Source organism: Aquila chrysaetos, chromosome 11 (genome assembly GCF_900496995.4).
Source record: "Aquila chrysaetos chrysaetos chromosome 11, bAquChr1.4, whole genome shotgun sequence".
In the NCBI taxonomy this organism is placed as follows: Eukaryota; Metazoa; Chordata; class Aves; order Accipitriformes; family Accipitridae; genus Aquila; species Aquila chrysaetos.
In genome coordinates, this window is record NC_044014.1 from 23336093 (window position 1) to 23355479 (window position 19387).

A 19387-nucleotide genomic window follows, 5' to 3' on the forward strand; every position below is an offset into this window, starting at 1 on the left:
TATGCCAGTCACTTTCCTGGTCTGCTCTCCTGCTCTTTCCCGCATGCAGTTGTTCAGGCACCCCTAAGTGGAGGGGAGCAGGAGCTGCTTGAGCTGCCGTTGCTGCCAGGAGAAACGTACATGTAATCATCCTGAGAGTTAATGTTTGGTTTGTGTACTTCTGTTTGGTTATGTTGCAGGAAATGTAGACTGCTTCAAGGAAACGATACATCCCTAACACAAATGACGTAATCGTTACTACATTTAATTTCTCTCTTGCTGTGAATGTTTTCAAATGTTGATATTAAGCATTGGTTGATATTAACCAATCTGTTCTGGAGAGAGAACATGAAAACATGATGCTTCTAGACCTGTGCTGATAGAAATTATCAAGGTATCAGAATGCTATGTAGGTATTGTATTTCAGGCATAAGGAAATACAAGCTTGAAAGAACTCTTCTCTTAAATGCTTTTCTGGGAATTGTATTCTAAAGAACTAACGCTATTACTCAAAATACTGGAGAAATCGGTATGTTTGGGTTGGGTTTTTTCCCTGTCTTCAGAGTGCTCTCATTTTCCCCTTTTCTGTTAATTACATAGCTTTGTATTTGGCCCACCAGAGACTGATGTCTTAAAAACTGAAGCATTATTCTAAGGGCATGAAAAATACAGTTTCTAAGGCCTGGAACTAATTTTAGTTACTCTTTATCTTTTCACAAAGAAAAGTTGTGATTTATAAAGGTATGTTTTTAGGCTGCTGCATTTTCTGATATTGTAGTTAGAAAATAATACTTTATTTTCCCCGAAGTCTCATAATCTTCTTTCTTGCAAGCAATAAGTCATGATAGAGCCTGTCTGAACTTCTCTTCGGGTATTCCTTGATCAGACTTGGAACTAAAAATTTAGAGGCAATGCTTTTGGAGGGTAAGGAGGAAACCCCTGTAGAGAAAATTATCTTATTGTACTGGAAGTATTGAGAAAAGGACTTAGGATTTAATTTCTTTCACAACTAACCACATCTGTAACAATGCTATAATGTGATAGATCTGGGGGTTTTTGCGTTCTCTCCATTTCTTGAGAATTCACAGAGCTTACCTCTAACAAGGGTATCACTCCATTATCCTGTGTGTTTCTATCATGCTTTCTCTGTGCAGTCTGGGACCACTCAGACTAAGGGAAATTACCTGTGTTGTTAAACCCAGGTTTACTGGCATCTGGGAGCTGTTGATGTTCTTGAAGCTTCTGGCTTTTTTATGCTTGTCACTTTGGTCCTTGTTGGCAAACCCCCTGCCAGGTGATTTGTACAGCAGTTCAACAAAAGAGTCACTTGTTCCTTCTGTGAGCTGAAGGAAAAATGCCATTATGCAAATATATAAGAATGTAAAGTGATGAAAGAGTGGCAAATTTTTGACCTTTTCAGTCAAAAAGGGGAAAAAACCCTCACTTTGTTGGCTGAAAATTGAGTCAAAACACAAAGTGGAGAAATCATAAGTTCAATGCTGTTCATCATCTCTGAGGTTTGGTTTTCCCTTGAAATTTTTGCAGTTGGTCAAGGGATCAGTCCTTCAGATTGACCAATTAATGGAATGATGCTGTGTTCACTCCAGTAAAGTGAGCAATAGCAATTTGCTGAATGAAGTAGCTTAGTTTTAATGGTATTCTGTCTTGGCATTGCCATAAAGGGTTGATCTTTTTGAGCTCAGGTACTTTTCATCTGAAGGAAAAAACCTGGATTGGGGAGAGCAGAAGCAAATAAAAACTGTATGGAGAATCACAAGAAGGCAATCTCTTCCCCCAAAGAACTTGTCAAGATAGATCTTCCTCTCATAAAAGAATACGATGATAGCTACCTGATAAGAATGACATGCAGTACTGTTTGTGGAAAATAAAGGCCTGATTTCTGGGGGAGAGAAACAGGCTCCCCCTTTTCTATGTCACACAGTTTGTCCCATGATTCAGCTAATATCCTTTTTCCCTCCCTGCCTGTTAGCCTATCTAGTTTCAGAAGATTCCCTTGCCTTTCTGTCTTAGCGTGCCCTTCCCCCAGTGTTTCTTCTGAAAGCAGTGGCATAGATAAGCATCTTGTAAAGCTCTGCATCTTGCCTTGCTGGGGTTTCTCTTGGAGATGCTAATTTATACCTTTTCACTTGTTTGATATCTCAATCTAACAGGCAATGTTAGGTGAATGCAGAGGTGAATGCTTTTTCACTTTTTGGGGGAGTCTTGATCTGAGTTTTAAAGAGTAATTTGCAAACTTCTAAATGTACAGACTTGACTAATTCAACAGAAGTTACTTCTAAAAGCATGTGTGGGTTTTGTAAGCAAAGCAAGAAGTTACTGTTTTCACATTGAGAATTGACTTGACCTCTGTGAATTAGGCATGATGGTTTTGTAGCTGTCTGACTGTCCTGTTCATAATGAAAAACTACCTTTGTGCAAATGGCATGTGGAGGAGTCCCAACTAATACTTGGGAAACTGTTGTGAATTTTGCCAGGTAGGGTTGGGGTTTTTTTTCCTCCCAAACTTTGCAGGCTGCAAATAAATTTCATTTTGCTCTAAATCTATAAATTGGATTTGAGACGCCTTTGAGGCCTTGAATACCTTGTGTTACTGCACTGCAAGTGTGTGTGTTGCAGAGCTCTGTTTACATATGCAAGTGAATGCGACCCTCAGTTACTTTCATCTTAAAGCACTTCATAGGTACATGTGAGTCCATACACTCGTGAATCATAGATGTATAATGTACGTAGATGTATAACGACTTGAAGGGAAAGGCTGTGTGTGTAAGACAGTTGTAGTTACCCTGCAGAAGAACCCTTCGTTATATTAAAAGCATTAACTGAAGCATCTGTAAATACTTGATGTCTCTTTGTGTTGCCCAGGCTCGTGCTTCTTGGGACAGGGAGTCAAGTGAATTGCGCTATAAGAGGCTTCAACATTTGCTTGAAAAAAGCAACATCTATTCCAAATTCTTGCTAACCAAAATGGAACAGCAGCAACTAGAGGTAGGTGTATTCTTGTCTGCAGTGGGGATTCTTAAGATGGGCTGCCATCTGTTTGGTTGGGGGGTTTTTTGCTATCCAGCTGTTTGAACTGAAGTAAAAATGCTGTTAGGATTGCAATAATAACATGAAAATCTACTGGAACTACTGCCCAGGAATGAAGCGGTGCTTTACGTAATATTAGAATTAGTTCTATAAATCCATAGATAAATCAGACTGGGAAGAGCATGAATTACAGTTTAAAATCACAGTGTAAGGGTGGCACCGATATCTTTACAGTTCTTTTGTTGGCCTGAGTGCTAGGAAAAGAAAAGAAATATTTCAGATAAGAAACAAAGTTTAAGGGAGCTAGAAAACCTGGAGGGAGGATAGAAGATGCAAAGAATTGACAAATAGGAAGTTGTGCAGCCTATTTCTGTTAATCGCTGGAGACTGAGGTGTGTCTTCAGGGTGCTGATGTAGGCCTCCGTCAAACAAATTTGTAAATTACAGTGATCTGAGGTCATGCTGTTCCCAAACAAGAGCTTCCATAAAATGATTTGATGTGGGTTTGTTTTGTTTTTTTTTAATCCATGGGTTGCTGAGTTCATATCTAGCTTTATCTTGACTTTCTTACTGTACCTTTATGGACAAGCTTGTACGAGTTTATGCTTGAGAGGGAGGAAGAATCTTAGGAAAAGATTCAGGGCAACAATGTTCTCAGAAAAGTGATGCTGACAGACTGCAGGAACCTCCTTTCTAAAATACTTCTCTAGTTTAACTGTCAGCTTGAATTCATGGTTACTGCGTTGGTAGAATGCGTCTTTCAGTACTAAGTCTTTCTCCATCTGATCAATACCAAGGTTTCTTACCTATTTTTCCAGGGTCCTTTTACCTTCAGCAGGCAGAAATAGTAGATGGAATGAAAATCTTACATTTTTCAAGACATGAAAGCACTTCTTCCTTAGAGGCATTGTAGGCTGCTTACATTGCTTTCTGTTTCGCAATGAGCACAAGTGGTAATATGTAGAAGTTAAAGGGGAGCTGGATACATGGAAAACTTACTGCACTAGATGTGATCTTAAGGAGTTTACAATTGGGAATATCTTTGCTGGAGTCTTTCTAAATTACTATATTCACTGACAAGGAATTCAGAGTAGTTGCACTTTCTTGTCCAAGCTTTGCTTTATCATTTTAAACTATGTCAGAATAGAGGCTTTTAGTGCGATTGCAAAAACACAGTCTTTAGAGTACACAGAACTCTATGTTACCAATGTAATCTATGCCTGTTATCACTTCTATAATGGATAGTTCTCTTGTGGGTGTTACTGAAAGATAAGAAATGTGTGTGCGTGGGGGTGTTCTTTTTTTTTCTTTAGGAACAGAGGAGGAAAGAGAAGTTAGAAAAAAAGAGAGAGATGATGTTAAAATCTGCCAAGGTAAGATTAACTAGCTATTTTATGCAACTTTCTGAATAAAAGTCTGACAATTTATGATGTCAGTTTTGATCAAGGTAGGTAAACTAAGTTAGATTAGCTAGTATTTGACTTGCAGGATCTATCTAGTAAACCATATTTATTTTAACCGTAATAAGACTGTTTAAAAGTGCTTAAAAATTGCATACCATGACAGTCATCTTAAGGAGATGTTTCTGACTAATTTATACTAAAACAAATGGTTTGAATTTGTCTTGAGGTTTTTTCTTTTAGCAATGATTGTTTATTCAGCCAAGGTGCTGAATAAGTAATTAAAAAGATAAGCAGAAACTTTTTTTTGCTGTATTTTAAAAAACTGCTTAATAGTATTTCAAGAAGCTTTCAAAGGCAATGGTTTGAGGCTGATTACATTTTTTTTATCTGTGTCATGATAGAGATGCATAAGATGATGAACCTCATCCTGTGTTTATTTTCTAGGGTCAAAATCCACTTGATGGCAAAGAGGAGAAATCAGGTAATGTATTAGGCTCTGCCTTCTGTAAGTACTGGTATTTTTAGTTTCTTTAATGTTTGATGTGTTGTATAAACTCAAATGTTGCCTTATAGGTGCAAAAAAGAAGAGAGGGAGAGAAGATGGGACGTACAACATCTCAGAAATTATGTCCAAAGAGGTAGGCCATAACTATAAATAGGCTTGTCTGGATTTTTATAGCACAAATTTTAACTGGTGAGGCAATTGCTGTGTGACATCTGTATTTTAGAGCAATACATTCTCGTACATTGCCATCAGAGATTATCAGCCAACAGTAGTCTGTCTGTAACATACAACTTTCTTCCAGCAAAGGTCTGTGTAACAAACAGTGTTGTCAGACCTGTGGAATTCAGATGCTTTTTTCTTTTCTTTTTTTTTTTTTTTTTTTTTTTTTTAAAGTCTTTGAGGGAGGCAAGCTGTGAAGAGACTACATTGCCAGTTGAATTCTCAGTTACCCTTTGTAATTGGAATGTGTTCTCTGGTGTGTGCCCTTGTTTAGAGTCACTTGTATGATTAATGATGTTGTATGGAAAGCTTTTTAAAGATCTGTCCAGATTCTTCACTTAAAAGATCTGTCCAGATTCTTCACTTAAAAGATCTCATGAAATACAAATTGTAGTAGCCTTTAAGGTTGAAAAGTGCATAAGCATAGGTTTTTTTTTTCTTTGTTTCCAGGAAATATTATCAGTGGCAAAAAAAAGTAAAGTGGAGAATCAGGTATGTTGGTACATGTTACTGTAGTTTAAGTGTGTTAAGCCCAAAGGGAGGGAGGGCTTTTTATGCTTTATATCTTTAAGCTTTTCCTGTAAATGAACATCTCTGCTAGATACTAAAGTCCTGAATTAGAAGTTTAAAAAAGTGGTGCAAGTGAATGCACTTAAATACTTATTTTCAGAAATCCAAGGTGAAAACTTCTAACTTATTTTTTCTTAAACACTGAATTTCAACGTATTTATACTTTATAGAATGCCTGTAGTTTCGAAAATAAGGAAATAGGAATTTACTAAGAAATATTTGTGCTGGTATATAAGACCTTAAGTCATTTTTAAGCATTCAAGCATGGAGATAACGGGCGTGGTCTCTTCTGCTTCAGCTGTAGTTTAAGAGCTATGTGCACAGTATGACTTTCTTTCCAACGTTCTCTAGAATCTGCTTACAGAAGGGAAATAGCTTCATTAATTGCCAACCACTGTGAGGAAGGTTTTAAGTCTGCTTGCTTTTCTGGGTAGAAAATTGTAAGCCCAATAGCTTCAGTAGCTATCACTGGTTTTCAGGTCTAAAGAAGTAAAGAACGCATATAAGACTTTGAAATTTTGCATGTTGATGTCTACCTATGTAGTACTATTAATCCTAAAAATAAATTCTACTCCTGAGTTAGCAGTTACTCAAAATAAGACTTTGTATCAGGTGCTGGCTTACTTCACTGAACATTAAGACTGGTGTAAATTGGGCGAAAGTATGTCTTAGCTGGGCTTTGATGTGCATTCCACTTGTCATGTGTTCCTTGAACTTCCCTCTATAGGATGAAAGCTCTTCTGACAACCTGTGCCCAGAAGACCTGCAGAAAAATGGGGACTCAAATAGTGTCATTAAGGATAGATTATGTCAAGCTGTACGACACAGTGCCAAGCAATTCCTTGATCCAGTACGGAGATTTAATGGACAACCAGTGCCTTTTCAGCAGCCAAAGATTTTTACTGGCGGTGTAATGAGGTGGTACCAAGTGGAAGGCATGGAGTGGCTAAGGGTATGGAGCAATTGTTGATGAAATTGAACATGTTGCTGATTAGAAACAGAAATGGAGGGGAAGAGACACTAGAAGGCTCTGGTCATAGTTGGTACAGGGAAGGTGAAGGAGAGAGACAGTTCTTTAAAGATTTCTCATGATACAAGAATCTGGTGTTACAAAAAAGTTGTCAAGCAGCAGATATAATGTTTCAGTGTGGGGAGGGAATTTGTGTTTGTAAAAGTTTCCTTAGACTTTCTGGTTGGTGTTCTCCATCTTCCCTTTCTCCACCTATTTTCTTGTTCAACTCGATTTTCTTTTCAGCCTCTCCTTACAAATACTTTGTGAAAGCAGGAGGACTATGCACACTACTAAGGGACAGTCTTACTATTTTTCTCTCAAGGGCTTGAATACCTAGCCCATAGGTGTTTAAAGACCCACTGCCTTGCAGACCTGACACAGATGAGTGTTGCATTCTCTGCATCTTTGACTCTAACTAGTAATATTAACACAGTGTTTTAAAAATTATTGTCTTTAGCCTGTGAAGTCAAAAACTAAAGAAACTTGCTATAAAAATTGACCACATACATACTCAACTTTTACCCATTTTTTTCCTTGCAAGCCAAGTTAGAACAACTTTGTTTTTTAATTATCAGCGCCAGACAGAACTAATTTTCATTCTGCTGCTGGTGTTGTATTTCCCTTAGGTTTTTTCTTTTTCTTTCCTTCCCCACAAACATATGTATCCTGTTTTGACAGGCTTAGACTGATCTCACAAGTGAGTGCCGCTAAACTTGCTTACTCTCTTCTGTCACTGGGAAGTGCCTAGGGAAGACAGGCCTCTTCTGGGGGGAGGGAACAGCTTCCCCAGTTAGGCCCTCAGTTATAATAACCTTTTTTATGAAACTTTATGAATAGTGAATAGACTAGCCGAAAAGCACTTCTGTGTCTTCCTTTCTGCTCTTTTGTGAGAGGTTGCTCTGTCGCTTGTCAGAATAGGCAATGTCTGCACAAAGAACTTTGGCCGGAGCAGGTGGCTGTGTTGGTCAGGTATTGCACCTTTTTCCTATGGTGAAGTAGCTATGCCTACAGAAGCTACTTGAATAGATAAAACTGAAACATCAGCACAATAACTTGATCTTTTAGAGGGAGAAGCTAAGGGAATTCTTTGGAGCTGGGATGAGTAAAAATTTGGATAGTGTGAGCTGTACTCGCAGTTGTAGTGTGTTTTGATACAGCACTAATTTACATCCTTTCCTTTGATACTGTTCTGGGTTTTTGGGCCCTAGTCAGGCACTTAATTGGTAGAAACACATACACCTACATATGAATGTCTGGGGCTTACAAGACGCTTGAATTTGATTTTCTCCATGATGAAAATATTCTCATCTGTAATATAAAATGTGCCTAGTAGAGAGTTTCCACACATGTTACGTTCCTAAAGATGTCTGTTATTCCTAAGGTGTGTTGGTTATTTTGCATTGACATTTCTTTTTCTGTATGTAGATGCTTTGGGAAAATGGTATCAATGGCATTTTAGCTGATGAAATGGGGTTGGGGAAGACAATCCAGTGTATTGCAACAATAGCACTAATGGTGGAGCGAGGAGTCCCAGGTCCATTCTTAGTATGTGGTCCTTTGTCTACTCTTCCAAATTGGATGTCTGAATTCAAGAGGTTTACTCCAGAGGTAAAAGAAATGAAGATTTTTCTTTTTCTTCCTTAGGTTTAAAAGAACAAACTATTTAATTCTTACTCTTAATTCTTTGCCTTGAAACTTTCTCTATATAGAACATCAGTTTAATTGTAGTTGTTTATGTGGTTACTACACACTGTGCCATGTCTTGCTATGTATTTACAGCCTTCTTGTAACAGAGCTAATGATCTCTACTATCTTCTGTTTAAGTTTAAATGAGCTTAGTTCACCTGGCTTCTAAACCTCTCTCTTTCAGATTCCACTAATGCTCTATCATGGAGCTCAGCAGGAACGTCGTAAACTGGTTCGTAAAATTCACGTGCGGCAAGGATCATTGCAAATCCATCCTGTGGTCATTACTTCCTTTGAAATAGCAATGCGAGACAGAAATGCCCTGCAGGTACCTAAGTTCTCCTGAAAGCCCTAGGATGGGTGAAATGCCTCATCACTAATAGCAATGCTTTTGAATACAGTAAAAAAGCCCTGCATGCTGCCTGTACTAATGTCATACTGTAGCATTTATATTGGCATTCACTTCTGTTTCCTTGGGAGCAGTGGCTCTGGAATCTTACGCTTAAGAAGTTCTTCAAACAGAACACTATCCAAAAAGTGAAGTAAGCAGATAGTTACAGCATATCTGCTCTCTTCATTACCTCTGTGTAGGTGATAGTGAGGGAGGCTTGGAGTAAAAGCTATACTTAGTGTATAAATATCATGGTTAACATCAGAATGGTTGTTTAAGCGAGATGAGTTTCTTGTAGAAGTTTTACTGTAATCACCTAAGCTTTCTAAATGCAGTCACCATGAAGCACATATATGGCATTAACTGGACTTGGCTCTCCTAGTCTGGCAAAGTGAGAAACAACAGTAAATAGAATCTTTATAACAGGCCGTATCACACAGTCTTATTAGTGCTGCTTATCTCATCTGGCACATGTTTTGATGGAGTAAAGCTAAGATTTACTGAAATAGCCTTTCTTTTTGCAGCACTGCTTCTGGAAATACCTGATAGTAGATGAAGGTCACAGGATTAAAAATATGAACTGCCGCCTTATCAGAGAATTGAAGCGATTTAATGCAGACAATAAACTCCTGTTGACTGGTACTCCCCTGCAAAACAACTTGGCAGAGCTTTGGTCATTGCTTAACTTCCTTTTGCCAGATGTGTTTGATGATTTGAAAAGGTAGGTTGCGATCTGATGGTGAAAGCTACTCCCCTTTGTTCTGTTTGGACATTATTGTGACTTTAATAATTAAACTTGTATCATCATGCAAAGAGCTATTTTGTGGTATGGTTGTAATTTGGTATGATTATTTGGTGGCAAAGGCTTTGAAATGTGTCTTGCCTTCACACTTACTTGTTTCAGAAATGAAGGAAGTAATTGTTAGCTAATTATTAGCTCTGTGGATAGTGGAAGCTCAACTCTGAGCTAAGACATGAGCATCTGGGGGGAAGAGATGTTTGTCTAATCATAAGTACCTGGTGCTGCTTGAGACTCTCGGAGGTGCTGGAGAAAGCTGTTTAAGGCTGGCGGACATGGGACCCGTAGGAGACAGATCCTTTTCTGAAGCAGTAGGAGGTTAGGTGGAAGAACATTGCCAAAATGTTAGACTAATATTGGAAAAAGACGTAGGCAAGAGTGTATATAATAGATCATAGTGAATATTCCAACTAGTACAAGTATTTTTACCAATCACTTAAAACCTCAAGCATCTGAATTGACAGGTATATTTCAGAAATACCTCCTGTTCACCCTCTATTCATGATGGATATTAGTGCTTTGTCTTTCTTAAATCACAGTATAGGAGAACAATAGTATACTTAAATAATGAAGAATAATAGCTATGAAGTAAGCTATTACTTTTTTTGTTTTGTTTTGTTTTTATAGCTTTGAATCCTGGTTTGATATTACCAGCATTACAGAAACTGCTGAAGATATTATTGCTAAAGAAAGGGAGCAAAACATCTTGCATATGCTGCATCAGGTTTTCACTTATTCTTTGTGTTGTTTTTTTTCATGGTTTATTTCTAACATTGACCATTGTTATGAAATGTGTCAAAATCTTGTTTGTGGAGCTGAATTCTGGGCCTGAGGCTTTTATTATGGCACTTCTGGACTTCCTTAGACTTGTGGGCTTTTTTCAATCTTTACAGTACTTATAAATGCTGGAAAAGAACAATATACCTCTTTGATAATGACTCATTTTTATTCTTGGAACTGTATTGAGTTTAGTCAGACTTAATTGCAGTTGCTTGCTTCTGTTTGCCAAAAGATTTAATTGGTATGTTTATTTTGTTGAAAGAGAACTTTGAGGAAGTTCATGTAATTTTTAGGTGTTGAACAGAATACCTTTTGACAAACTAGTTGTATAATGTGCCTGTCTTCAAAACCAAACTAACACTCAAAACTTTTTTTTTTTTAAGGGGGGGTGTGTGGAAATAAATGCTTACAGAACTATCATTTTCCCATCATAAGCTGATGGTGAGAGATAAAAATTTTATCTTCTAGATATAATTGTCAATGACATTTTATTATTTATTTCAGTTAAAGGTTTGAGGCTTTCCCAGAATGACTTAAGAAATTTAACAATCAAAATCAGCTGTTTCATAATAAAAATACTTTCAGTTAATGAAAATTATTTGAAAGGTCTGTAATGTAGTTACTACTGCACCCTTATTAAACACTTTAAAATATTTCAAATGTCAATGGATGTGTTATTTGAACACATGTATTACCAGCATGTGTGTAAAAGTTTTGGGTAGGCATCCATATTAAAAAATGAAATATGGAACTCTGCAAATTAACTTTTTTGCTTTAAATTGTCAAAATAGCATTATATCAGTAGACTGGTTGGGGTGTGGGGGGAATGTTGGTCGGGTTTTTTGTTTTGTTTTTTTTTAAACTAGCCATGTTGAGAGCTTTGAGTAATTGTAACACATCTGCTCAACGTTTCAGATTCTGACACCTTTTCTACTGAGAAGACTGAAATCTGATGTTGCGCTTGAGGTTCCTCCTAAACGAGAAGTTGTGGTATATGCACCGCTGGCAAAGAAGCAAGAAACTTTCTATACTGCCATTGTAAATCGCACCATTAGGAAACTGCTTGGAAATAATGAGGTATCTACTGATATGAATGTTAGAAATGTGCTTGCTATTAATGGTTTGTAGGGAAAAACACATTGGTATTGCTTAATTACCATTGTAACTAAACCCACTTTTTGCTTAAATTTTAGTTGGATCCTTTTGTTATCTATTTCAATGGCAGTTACTGTGAGTGGCCTCAGTGGGCACAGAACTAATACAATATGAGTGTAAATATGTTCTTGATTACTTGTAGCTTGGGGGAAAAAGACGACAATTTTCATAGAGTTGACAGTTTCTGCTGTAAAATCAGTAAGGTGCTAATGCAGCTTTTAAAAATCAAGCAGAAGCTTTCAAAATCTACAGTTATAGACCTTTAAAATTTGGGCTGCATTTTCTACTTAGCAAAACTTACAGCTGCTGAGTCTCAGTAAATATTGCATGATGAATATCACTGAGACCGCTTTTTAGTATTGAGAATTCTTGGGTCAACATAGGCCTTTGAATCTGAAGCTATCTGCTGTTGATGGCAACATTATCATTTCCCACAGGAAGAAGTAGTTGAGTTGAGTCCTACAGGCCGACCAAAACGCCGTAGCCGAAAACTGGTTGATTATTGTGAAGAACGTAATTGTTCACCTGATGACTTGGAAAAATTGATCAGCAAAATGCAAGAGGAAGTAGAAAAAGAGAGGTGCCTGCCCTAAAAGATTATCTTTTTTTTTATTTTACTGAATTTCTCCATCTTGGTTTGCTTCTAGAGCTTTGCTTATTCAAATTGATTAAGAAGAATGGCATTTTGTAATTCACTATCCTTGTAGCTTTATGATTTGTTTCTTTGCTTTTACCTAATATTTGCTGGGCCATGATAGCAATGATTAGGTTGTACTGTCACTCACTGACTCATTAGAGTTATAGTTAACTACAAGACAATTACTCCTAGACCTGTGGCCTTTGCAGGATCTAGCAATAAAATTGCTTTTTGAGTCCCTGTTTTCATTGGTCACAGTCTTAGGTAGCTCTTGTGACAATAGTGCTATTGATAATCCATAAAGAGCTAAAATGTCCTAGTACGAAATGTAATTTCTTTGGGCTGTTAAAACATTTTGGTAGTGAAGAGCTGTGGTTTCACCAAAGCCTCAAGGTCTAAGATGGTTTTGGGTGCCAGCCATGGAAGAACTGCTTCATCTTAGTTGAAATTTCATTGTAATAGCTTAGGTCCTGGCTACAGCTAGCAGTGAGGACAAAGAGCTTGGCTTATTGCTAGGTTTTGCAAGGTTCAGGTAAACCTTTTGTCTTCAATGTCCAGTTACCTTCAAAGGTATATCTTCCATTGGCTCAAAGACAGGACAAGGGATAATGCTGGTGTGCTAACTACAGTTAACTCCTAGGTTTTTGTGGAATTACTCGGGAATACTTGGAAGCAAAGTTCAGGCTCAAGAACGGAGAAAAGGGAGGAGTAGTTTTCTTGCTAAATTTTGTAAAATATGTAGGCTTAAGCTGAGGCCTGGAATCCAAATGGCCAGCATGGTTATTGCTGTTTTGGTGACAGGTATTGGTCACTTTCTGGTGAATAAGATCAGAGTTGAGATTCAGGACTGAGGGAGCTGAGGAATCATGTTCATTCCTGGGTTTGGCAAGGTCTATTGGTGGCTCTAAATGGGTTGGAAGTCCCTTGGGCATAAGGAAAACCAGGTTAATCTTCAGGGTTGAAATGTATTTATTTTGCTAGATTTTTATTGTAGTTCAATGTACTTTGCAAGAACAGACAAATATATGTTTGTATTAGTTTTATGGTATGCACGGATCTCTTCTGTTGGAGGCAGTACTTAGATGTGGAAGAGCTAAATAGCTGTATTTGTTGTGAATCCTGCAATGTGCACATGTGGCTGAAATGGGATAGGCAGAGCGCTGATTTTGGAATAGCTTATGTATTGTTCTGCAGGAGATATGACCATTTGTTCTAGACAGGGCTTGCTTCTGTTCCCTTTTCTGCTGGGTGACTTGCACAAGTTGTTTTTTCTGCTTCTGATTACTCCTTACTGTCCTTTTGTGTATTAAACGAATAATGGCAAACCCTTGTGCCTTTGGTGCCAAGTGTGGCACTAAAAGAAGTTTCATCTGGTAATAGTTTTACTAACTATGAGGGATTTTGAGGACGTTTGACACAGCATGTGAATCCATTGCTTGATTTTGGTTTTATTGGTTTTTTTCTCTTCAGTATCTGTAATGTAATAAGGTGACACTTTCTGTACTAATAAGATGACGTATTTTTTCAAGGCCAGTGGTAGAAGTGAGCATTCCCATGGATTCAGAGGTGAACCTTAAACTGCAGAATATTATGATGTTACTGAGGAAATGTTGTAATCACCCCTATCTTATTGAATATCCATTGGACCCTGCTACACAACAATTCAAGGTATTGAATATTTTAAAGGATTATGAGAAAAATTATTCCAGGCATTAAAAAGCAATAGACTGTGAGCTAACGGCAGTAAAGAATGACCTTTTCAATGTATTTGACATACGCCTCCCCATTGAATTCCAGCAGTGTACTGAATCATTCTTTGAAGCTTCCTGCAGCAGCAGTTGTGGAGACCAGTTCAGCCTTCTGTGCTCATTTAGCCTTTGCATAGTGATGCCGTAGTGTTCATTACGGCAGCGCTCATCTGCTGGGAGCAAAGTTACCAAATTCAAACAGTAGCCGGGTTCTGTTGACTCAGGGTGTTTTAGGATCTGCCTCAAGCTCTCCTCGCAAAGGTTAATTTTTAAAACAAAAAATGCTGACCTTGTAAACCGTTCATGACATAAACTGTACACGCTGCAGGAGGTTGCGGTGGTAACTTAAGTGTGAGGTGTTGTAGGGCTGAACCAAGTACAACAGAGTCTGCTTAGAGCACATAGCATCCTTTCTCCTCCTCAAAAGGGAAAAAAAATCCAAATTATATCACAAAGGCCAGCTGGTAGTTTGATCTACACAAAGCAGTGGGCAATATAGGACAGTATGAAGTAATTTGAATTGAAAGAATCTTGAACAACTGGAAGTTGCTTGCACGTTCTAAATGTAGGTCTGGGGACATGTGTAGTCATGTTTCCTGTTCAATGAGTGATAACTGATTCAGCTGCAGTCAGGAGCAAGCTGTTGAAGTTTATCAATGTAAGGTCAGTGCATAAAAAGCAGATAGCCCAGTCTGGGTGATGAGGGAAAATTAGTTAATGTGTAGAAAATGCAGACTGACAGTTGACACCACTTGCAGGAGCTAGTACCTGCTCAGGAAAATGGATTAGAAATTATCAAGGTGGCTGCTGTACAGCTCAGACCCGAGAAGCTTCTATATCCCTGCTCTTAGCCCATAGCAAGAATTAGATCTAACAAACTCTCTTGAGCAAAAGGGGGGTCTAAGGTAGCAGTGTGAAAACTTGTTCTGTGAACCTTTGTCACTTGGCTCATGTGTAGTAACATGTTCAGCAGTGCTTCCTTATATCCAGTAGGTGGAAGCCTTGTGCATTAATTACAAGCTGGGAAAGAAACAACAGTGCTTTTCCATGTGGAAAAATTAAAATCATCAGCGTTTCTCCTTCCAGAAATGGGATGAAAATTAATTAGTTTTTGTAAAAATTATTTGGGCATATGAAATGGTGGGGTTTGATTTAGTTTGATCACGATTTAGCTGGTTCAATGTAGTTTGCTAAAATTTGCGTTGCTTCCAATCTTATAGCTTTTAGTTAAAAAGATGGTACAAGCTTGTTTCTGCAAGAAGCTTTCAGACAGCTTTTGTTGGTGCTTCTGAATCAGGGAAACCTTTGGTATCCTTCCCTCCTAATGTATGATCCCCTTTCCCCTCTTCCAAGGTTGATGAAGATCTAGTAAAGAATTCAGGCAAGTTTCTACTCTTGGACAGAATGCTTCCAGAACTGAAAAAGAGAGGGCATAAGGTAAAGCTAATGATTTGGGGGAGTGGGAGGGCATAGTTGTCTCCTTATGACCAAAAAATGGTATTAAAGAATCTTCCTGGTTTTGTAGGTCTTGTTGTTCTCGCAAATGACTATGATGCTTGACATTTTGATGGATTACTGCTATCTGAGAGACTTCAAATTTAGTCGATTGGATGGCTCTATGTCCTATGCGGACAGAGAAGAAAATGTAAGTAGATGTACATGCCCTTTGAGCCTGTTAGCAAATTCTTCTTGCTCCTGTGATACTGGAATATGATTTCACACAGCATTTAGCCTTTAATAGGGAAAAGACATCTATGTTGAAAACTGACGTCCTTGCTGCTGCTTTTAATATCTGCAGCTCAGAAACACTGAAGCAATGAAATGTGTTACTAACCAATATCTTGGGGTATGCCTAGAATGATGGGTGTTTACATACTCTGTTGCCCAAATGTGAAGTATGTAATACATCTATATTGTGGCAGATGCTGATCTCAGTTTTACCCCTGCACATACTGTTTCCTAGCATCCAGGATGCGATGCCAGCATCTATGGGAGCATGCTGCAAGTCTAATGCCAAATAAAGTAGATTTCCAGGAAATGAGGTTTTGTACCTAGTGGGACACCTGTAACTACAGCCTGAAATTGCACGTGGATTTGTTCCAGTGCAATCCTTTGTTCTTGCATACTTGTAGTGGTTTCAAATAACCACAGAATGCCTTACTACTGAGGCACATATTTATCACTAAGTGCAGCCATGCAGGGTGGTTCTGGAAAACCACCTCTGAGGGTTTGCAGGGATGAACAAGAGCAATGCATATATGGAAGTACATGGGATGTATCTAGAGGGTGTGCTGCAATTGCCATCTGGTCTCCAAAGTATGCACTGGTGTTTATGAAGATATGGAAAAACAGTGGCAGATGACAGATCATCGAGCTCAAACTGCACTTCCCTTTGCCCCATTTTTTTTGTGTGCCACAGTGTGGCTGAGGAAAACCAAACCCCTGAACACTTGGGTTGCTACTGTTAGAGCTGATTCTTAAAGAGGAAAGGCTAATTAGCAACATGCCAGCAAGCTATAGTGACTTTTATTAAGCTGGTAAAATTTTGTGCTGCTGGCTTGTGGGGATTTTAGAGAGTTGATTGTGTGCCTACTACAGTGTGGTATGGGTGCAGATAAGAGAAATCTTCCAGGTCACCAGTCTAAGTCCAGCAAGGCTCTTCCCAGCTCCATGATTTGCTGCAGGTGCTGCAGATGCTGACGTCCAGGAGACCCCAGAGGATATGGGGCTTTTAGAGAGCTTGGTTAGCTGCTTCCACCTGGCAGTGGGGTGATGGTTTCTTTTTCTTTGCTGTGATCAAAGTCCTGAAAATTACTATACACTTCCAGTTTTCTACCAGCACGTGGGTGGTCAGACTAAGTAGACTAGGTTTTGACTGGTGTTGCAGACCTAGTTGGAGCTGTACTGACACTTGGAAACATTTTGCAGTGAAAATGGGCTAGATGCTGAGTAGGAGGCCAGAAAGTTACTCTTAATTTGAAGCAAGAGGAGGAGGTATACAGGGTGGCTGGAAGTTACAGTCAAGTTGGCATCAATATTTTAGGTTGTTGCTTGTGTCAAGAAGTAGGTATGTTTTTAGGCTCTGCCAGCTTTGACTGTGCTCACCTTGTTCATCACTGGATGGTAGGTTATGTGGAGGTGAATGTGATTTGGACCATACCTCACTATAGTCACCTCCACTTTGTGTGTTAGGCAACTCATTGGCTGGAATCATCAGATAAGAAAATATAGTTGCTTCACTTCTTGGTCTTGTCCTGTCCCAAATGCATGCAGTGTTTCTTAAAGCCTTAGTTTGGCCTCTGACAGCATGTGGTGTATTTTCTGTGTTCATCTTTTTAAACACAGGTCTGTCAAAATAAAACATTAGCTACGTGGTGTTTAATCTATCTGCTGTTTTTTAATAGATGAATTCTTTTCCAGATGCATCAATTCAATACTGACCCTGAAGTCTTCCTGTTCTTAGTGAGTACAAGAGCTGGTGGCTTGGGCATTAACTTAACTGCGGCAGACACAGTTATCATATACGATAGTGACTGGGTATGTTGACAGACTGTTAACCTAGTGATATGTGTCCTAAAATGCTTTCTGTATTGCTGCTTTGATATTAATTTATTAACCCATTATGGTATAGACAGTTTCTGTAACTTTAATGGGGTGTTACATGAAGATAATACTAAGCAGTGTATGCAAACATGTTATATATGAAGTATGCAGCCTCATTTGAAAAGTCCTAGCTTACTGAATACAACATTAAAGTTGATTTCCAAAACTAGCCTATTTGCCCCTGAGTTACACCAAAAGCAGGAGGGTTTTTCTGTTCCTGTTGAAGATACATTTCCTTCTTCCAATTTATTATTTAAGTTTGAATGTAGCCAGACCTTCTACAGGTTCCCTGTTTCCAACAGCTGCCATGTTAGTACCAGCCCCTTGAATCTCCTGTAACTTGCCACGTGTTTTGGCTAGCTAGCATTTTGCTGCTCCTGTGAATCTGGAGGCTGGGAAGAAGAGAGGTGTGGAAGGAAATGACTGAAGACCTCTGCATCTTCACTTTATTTTAATGGACACCTCTGGTGTTTGCATGACTATTCAGCTTCAGGAGAGCTAAAGCAGCTTCAGAAATGGCTGAAAACTTTGTTAATCCTTTTTCTTATCTTCCAACAAAAAAAACCCACAAACTTACAACCAACACCCTCAGATAAATTTGTGATATAAAACATGTCCATCTGTTGAAAACTGCAGCACACAGTGCAGAAGCAGTCTGAGCTAGTTGGGTTACTCTGGCAAGAGATGTAGAGTTCTATTACACCATGGCTGCCTTGCTTACTGCTTCCACTCTGACTCTCAGAGCTCACTATTGAAAACACTGCCTGTGGTACATGTCTTAAAAAAATGGTTAATGGCGTAGCCAACTTGTTTCTTTTTCTGCTCAGAACCCCCAGTCGGACTTGCAGGCCCAAGACAGGTGTCACAGAATTGGCCAGACAAAGCCGGTGGTTGTTTATCGTCTTGTGACAGCAAATACTATTGACCAGAAGATTGTGGAGAGAGCTGCTGCCAAGAGGAAGCTGGAGAAGTTGATTATCCACAAAAGTTAGTATCTTTCTCTTATGACTTCCTGTAAGCATGTGTTACTACTTTAAATCTCAAGAGAACTCTTACTGCTCTGTTTTGTGACTGCTTAGTATTTTTTCTTAAATGCAAAAAGCTTCATCCTCTCAACAAGTGCCTATATAGTATTGCTTTTCAAAATGCATTGTTAGACACATTGTAGATAACTTCTGCAGCAAATTAAAGGAAAGCGCTTCTAGTATTTCTGGAATCACCATGTTATGACTACTGCTTTACTAGTAGGTAAGGAAAAAAAGACAGGTGATAGGACACTGAGCGTACATGGAAGAAATACAGGTAAAACCAGGCAATAAGAGAGTAGAGCTCTGGGCTTGTTGGCAGCTTGTCAGCAAGATTATAATTTGTCTGACCCAAATGTTTTTGAACTTTTAGCATCGAAAATGCTGGGGGTAGATGACAAGTCTGAGTAGATTATCTTTTTAAAATCAAATTAAATGAGCCAGAATATAAATGGAAAAGCAGATTAAAAAAATTCTTACTGGTTGCAGTTTAATTTATAACAATTCTTAATAATTAATTTATAACAATTTGGAGCAATATGCCTATTTAATGACATCTAGACCAGTGTTATATGATGTGAGGTTTAGCAATAGATTTTTTTTTTTCCAGTTGCAGTGGCAAACTTGCTTGAGTAGGGAGTGTTCCTACTAAAATTGGTAAAATGGGTAGAGACCACAGAAAGTTGGTTTCTGTGGGATTCCTACTAAACTTGGTTGAGATTACAGTGATATTACAGCTGTAGGATTTGCAAAAAAATTCAGCATCTTGTTTGCATCTGTCCTTCTGAATTTAAGAACACTATGTTATAACCATAGTAGAATAGTCC

The 19387-nt window shown here is 38.4% G+C and overlaps 1 protein-coding gene across 10 annotated transcripts in view; it reads left to right on the forward strand.

The window, feature by feature from the left end:
- Positions 1-19387, forward strand: part of HELLS (helicase, lymphoid specific) — a 71343-nt gene that overhangs the window by 46148 nt on the left and 5808 nt on the right. For 9 of the 10 annotated variants that reach the window (XM_041127228.1, XM_041127229.1, XM_041127230.1 and 6 more), the window contains 17 exons: positions 2863-2985; positions 4341-4400; positions 4875-4911; positions 5004-5068; positions 5605-5646; positions 6452-6676; positions 8162-8344; positions 8607-8750; positions 9338-9534; positions 10240-10336; positions 11308-11469; positions 11985-12127; positions 13714-13852; positions 15286-15369; positions 15458-15577; positions 17353-17469; positions 18363-18522. In XM_041127228.1, the coding sequence (XP_040983162.1) occupies positions 2965-2985; positions 4341-4400; positions 4875-4911; positions 5004-5068; positions 5605-5646; positions 6452-6676; positions 8162-8344; positions 8607-8750; positions 9338-9534; positions 10240-10336; positions 11308-11469; positions 11985-12127; positions 13714-13852; positions 15286-15369; positions 15458-15577; positions 17353-17469; positions 18363-18522 (1996 nt within the window). In that variant the 5' untranslated portion in view covers positions 2863-2964. Of the gene's footprint in view, positions 1-179; positions 374-2862; positions 2986-4340; positions 4401-4874; positions 4912-5003; positions 5069-5604; positions 5647-6451; positions 6677-8161; positions 8345-8606; positions 8751-9337; positions 9535-10239; positions 10337-11307; positions 11470-11984; positions 12128-13713; positions 13853-15285; positions 15370-15457; positions 15578-17352; positions 17470-18362; positions 18523-19387 lie in introns of all 10 variants that reach the window. The other variant, XM_030030815.2, reaches the window with a different exon arrangement.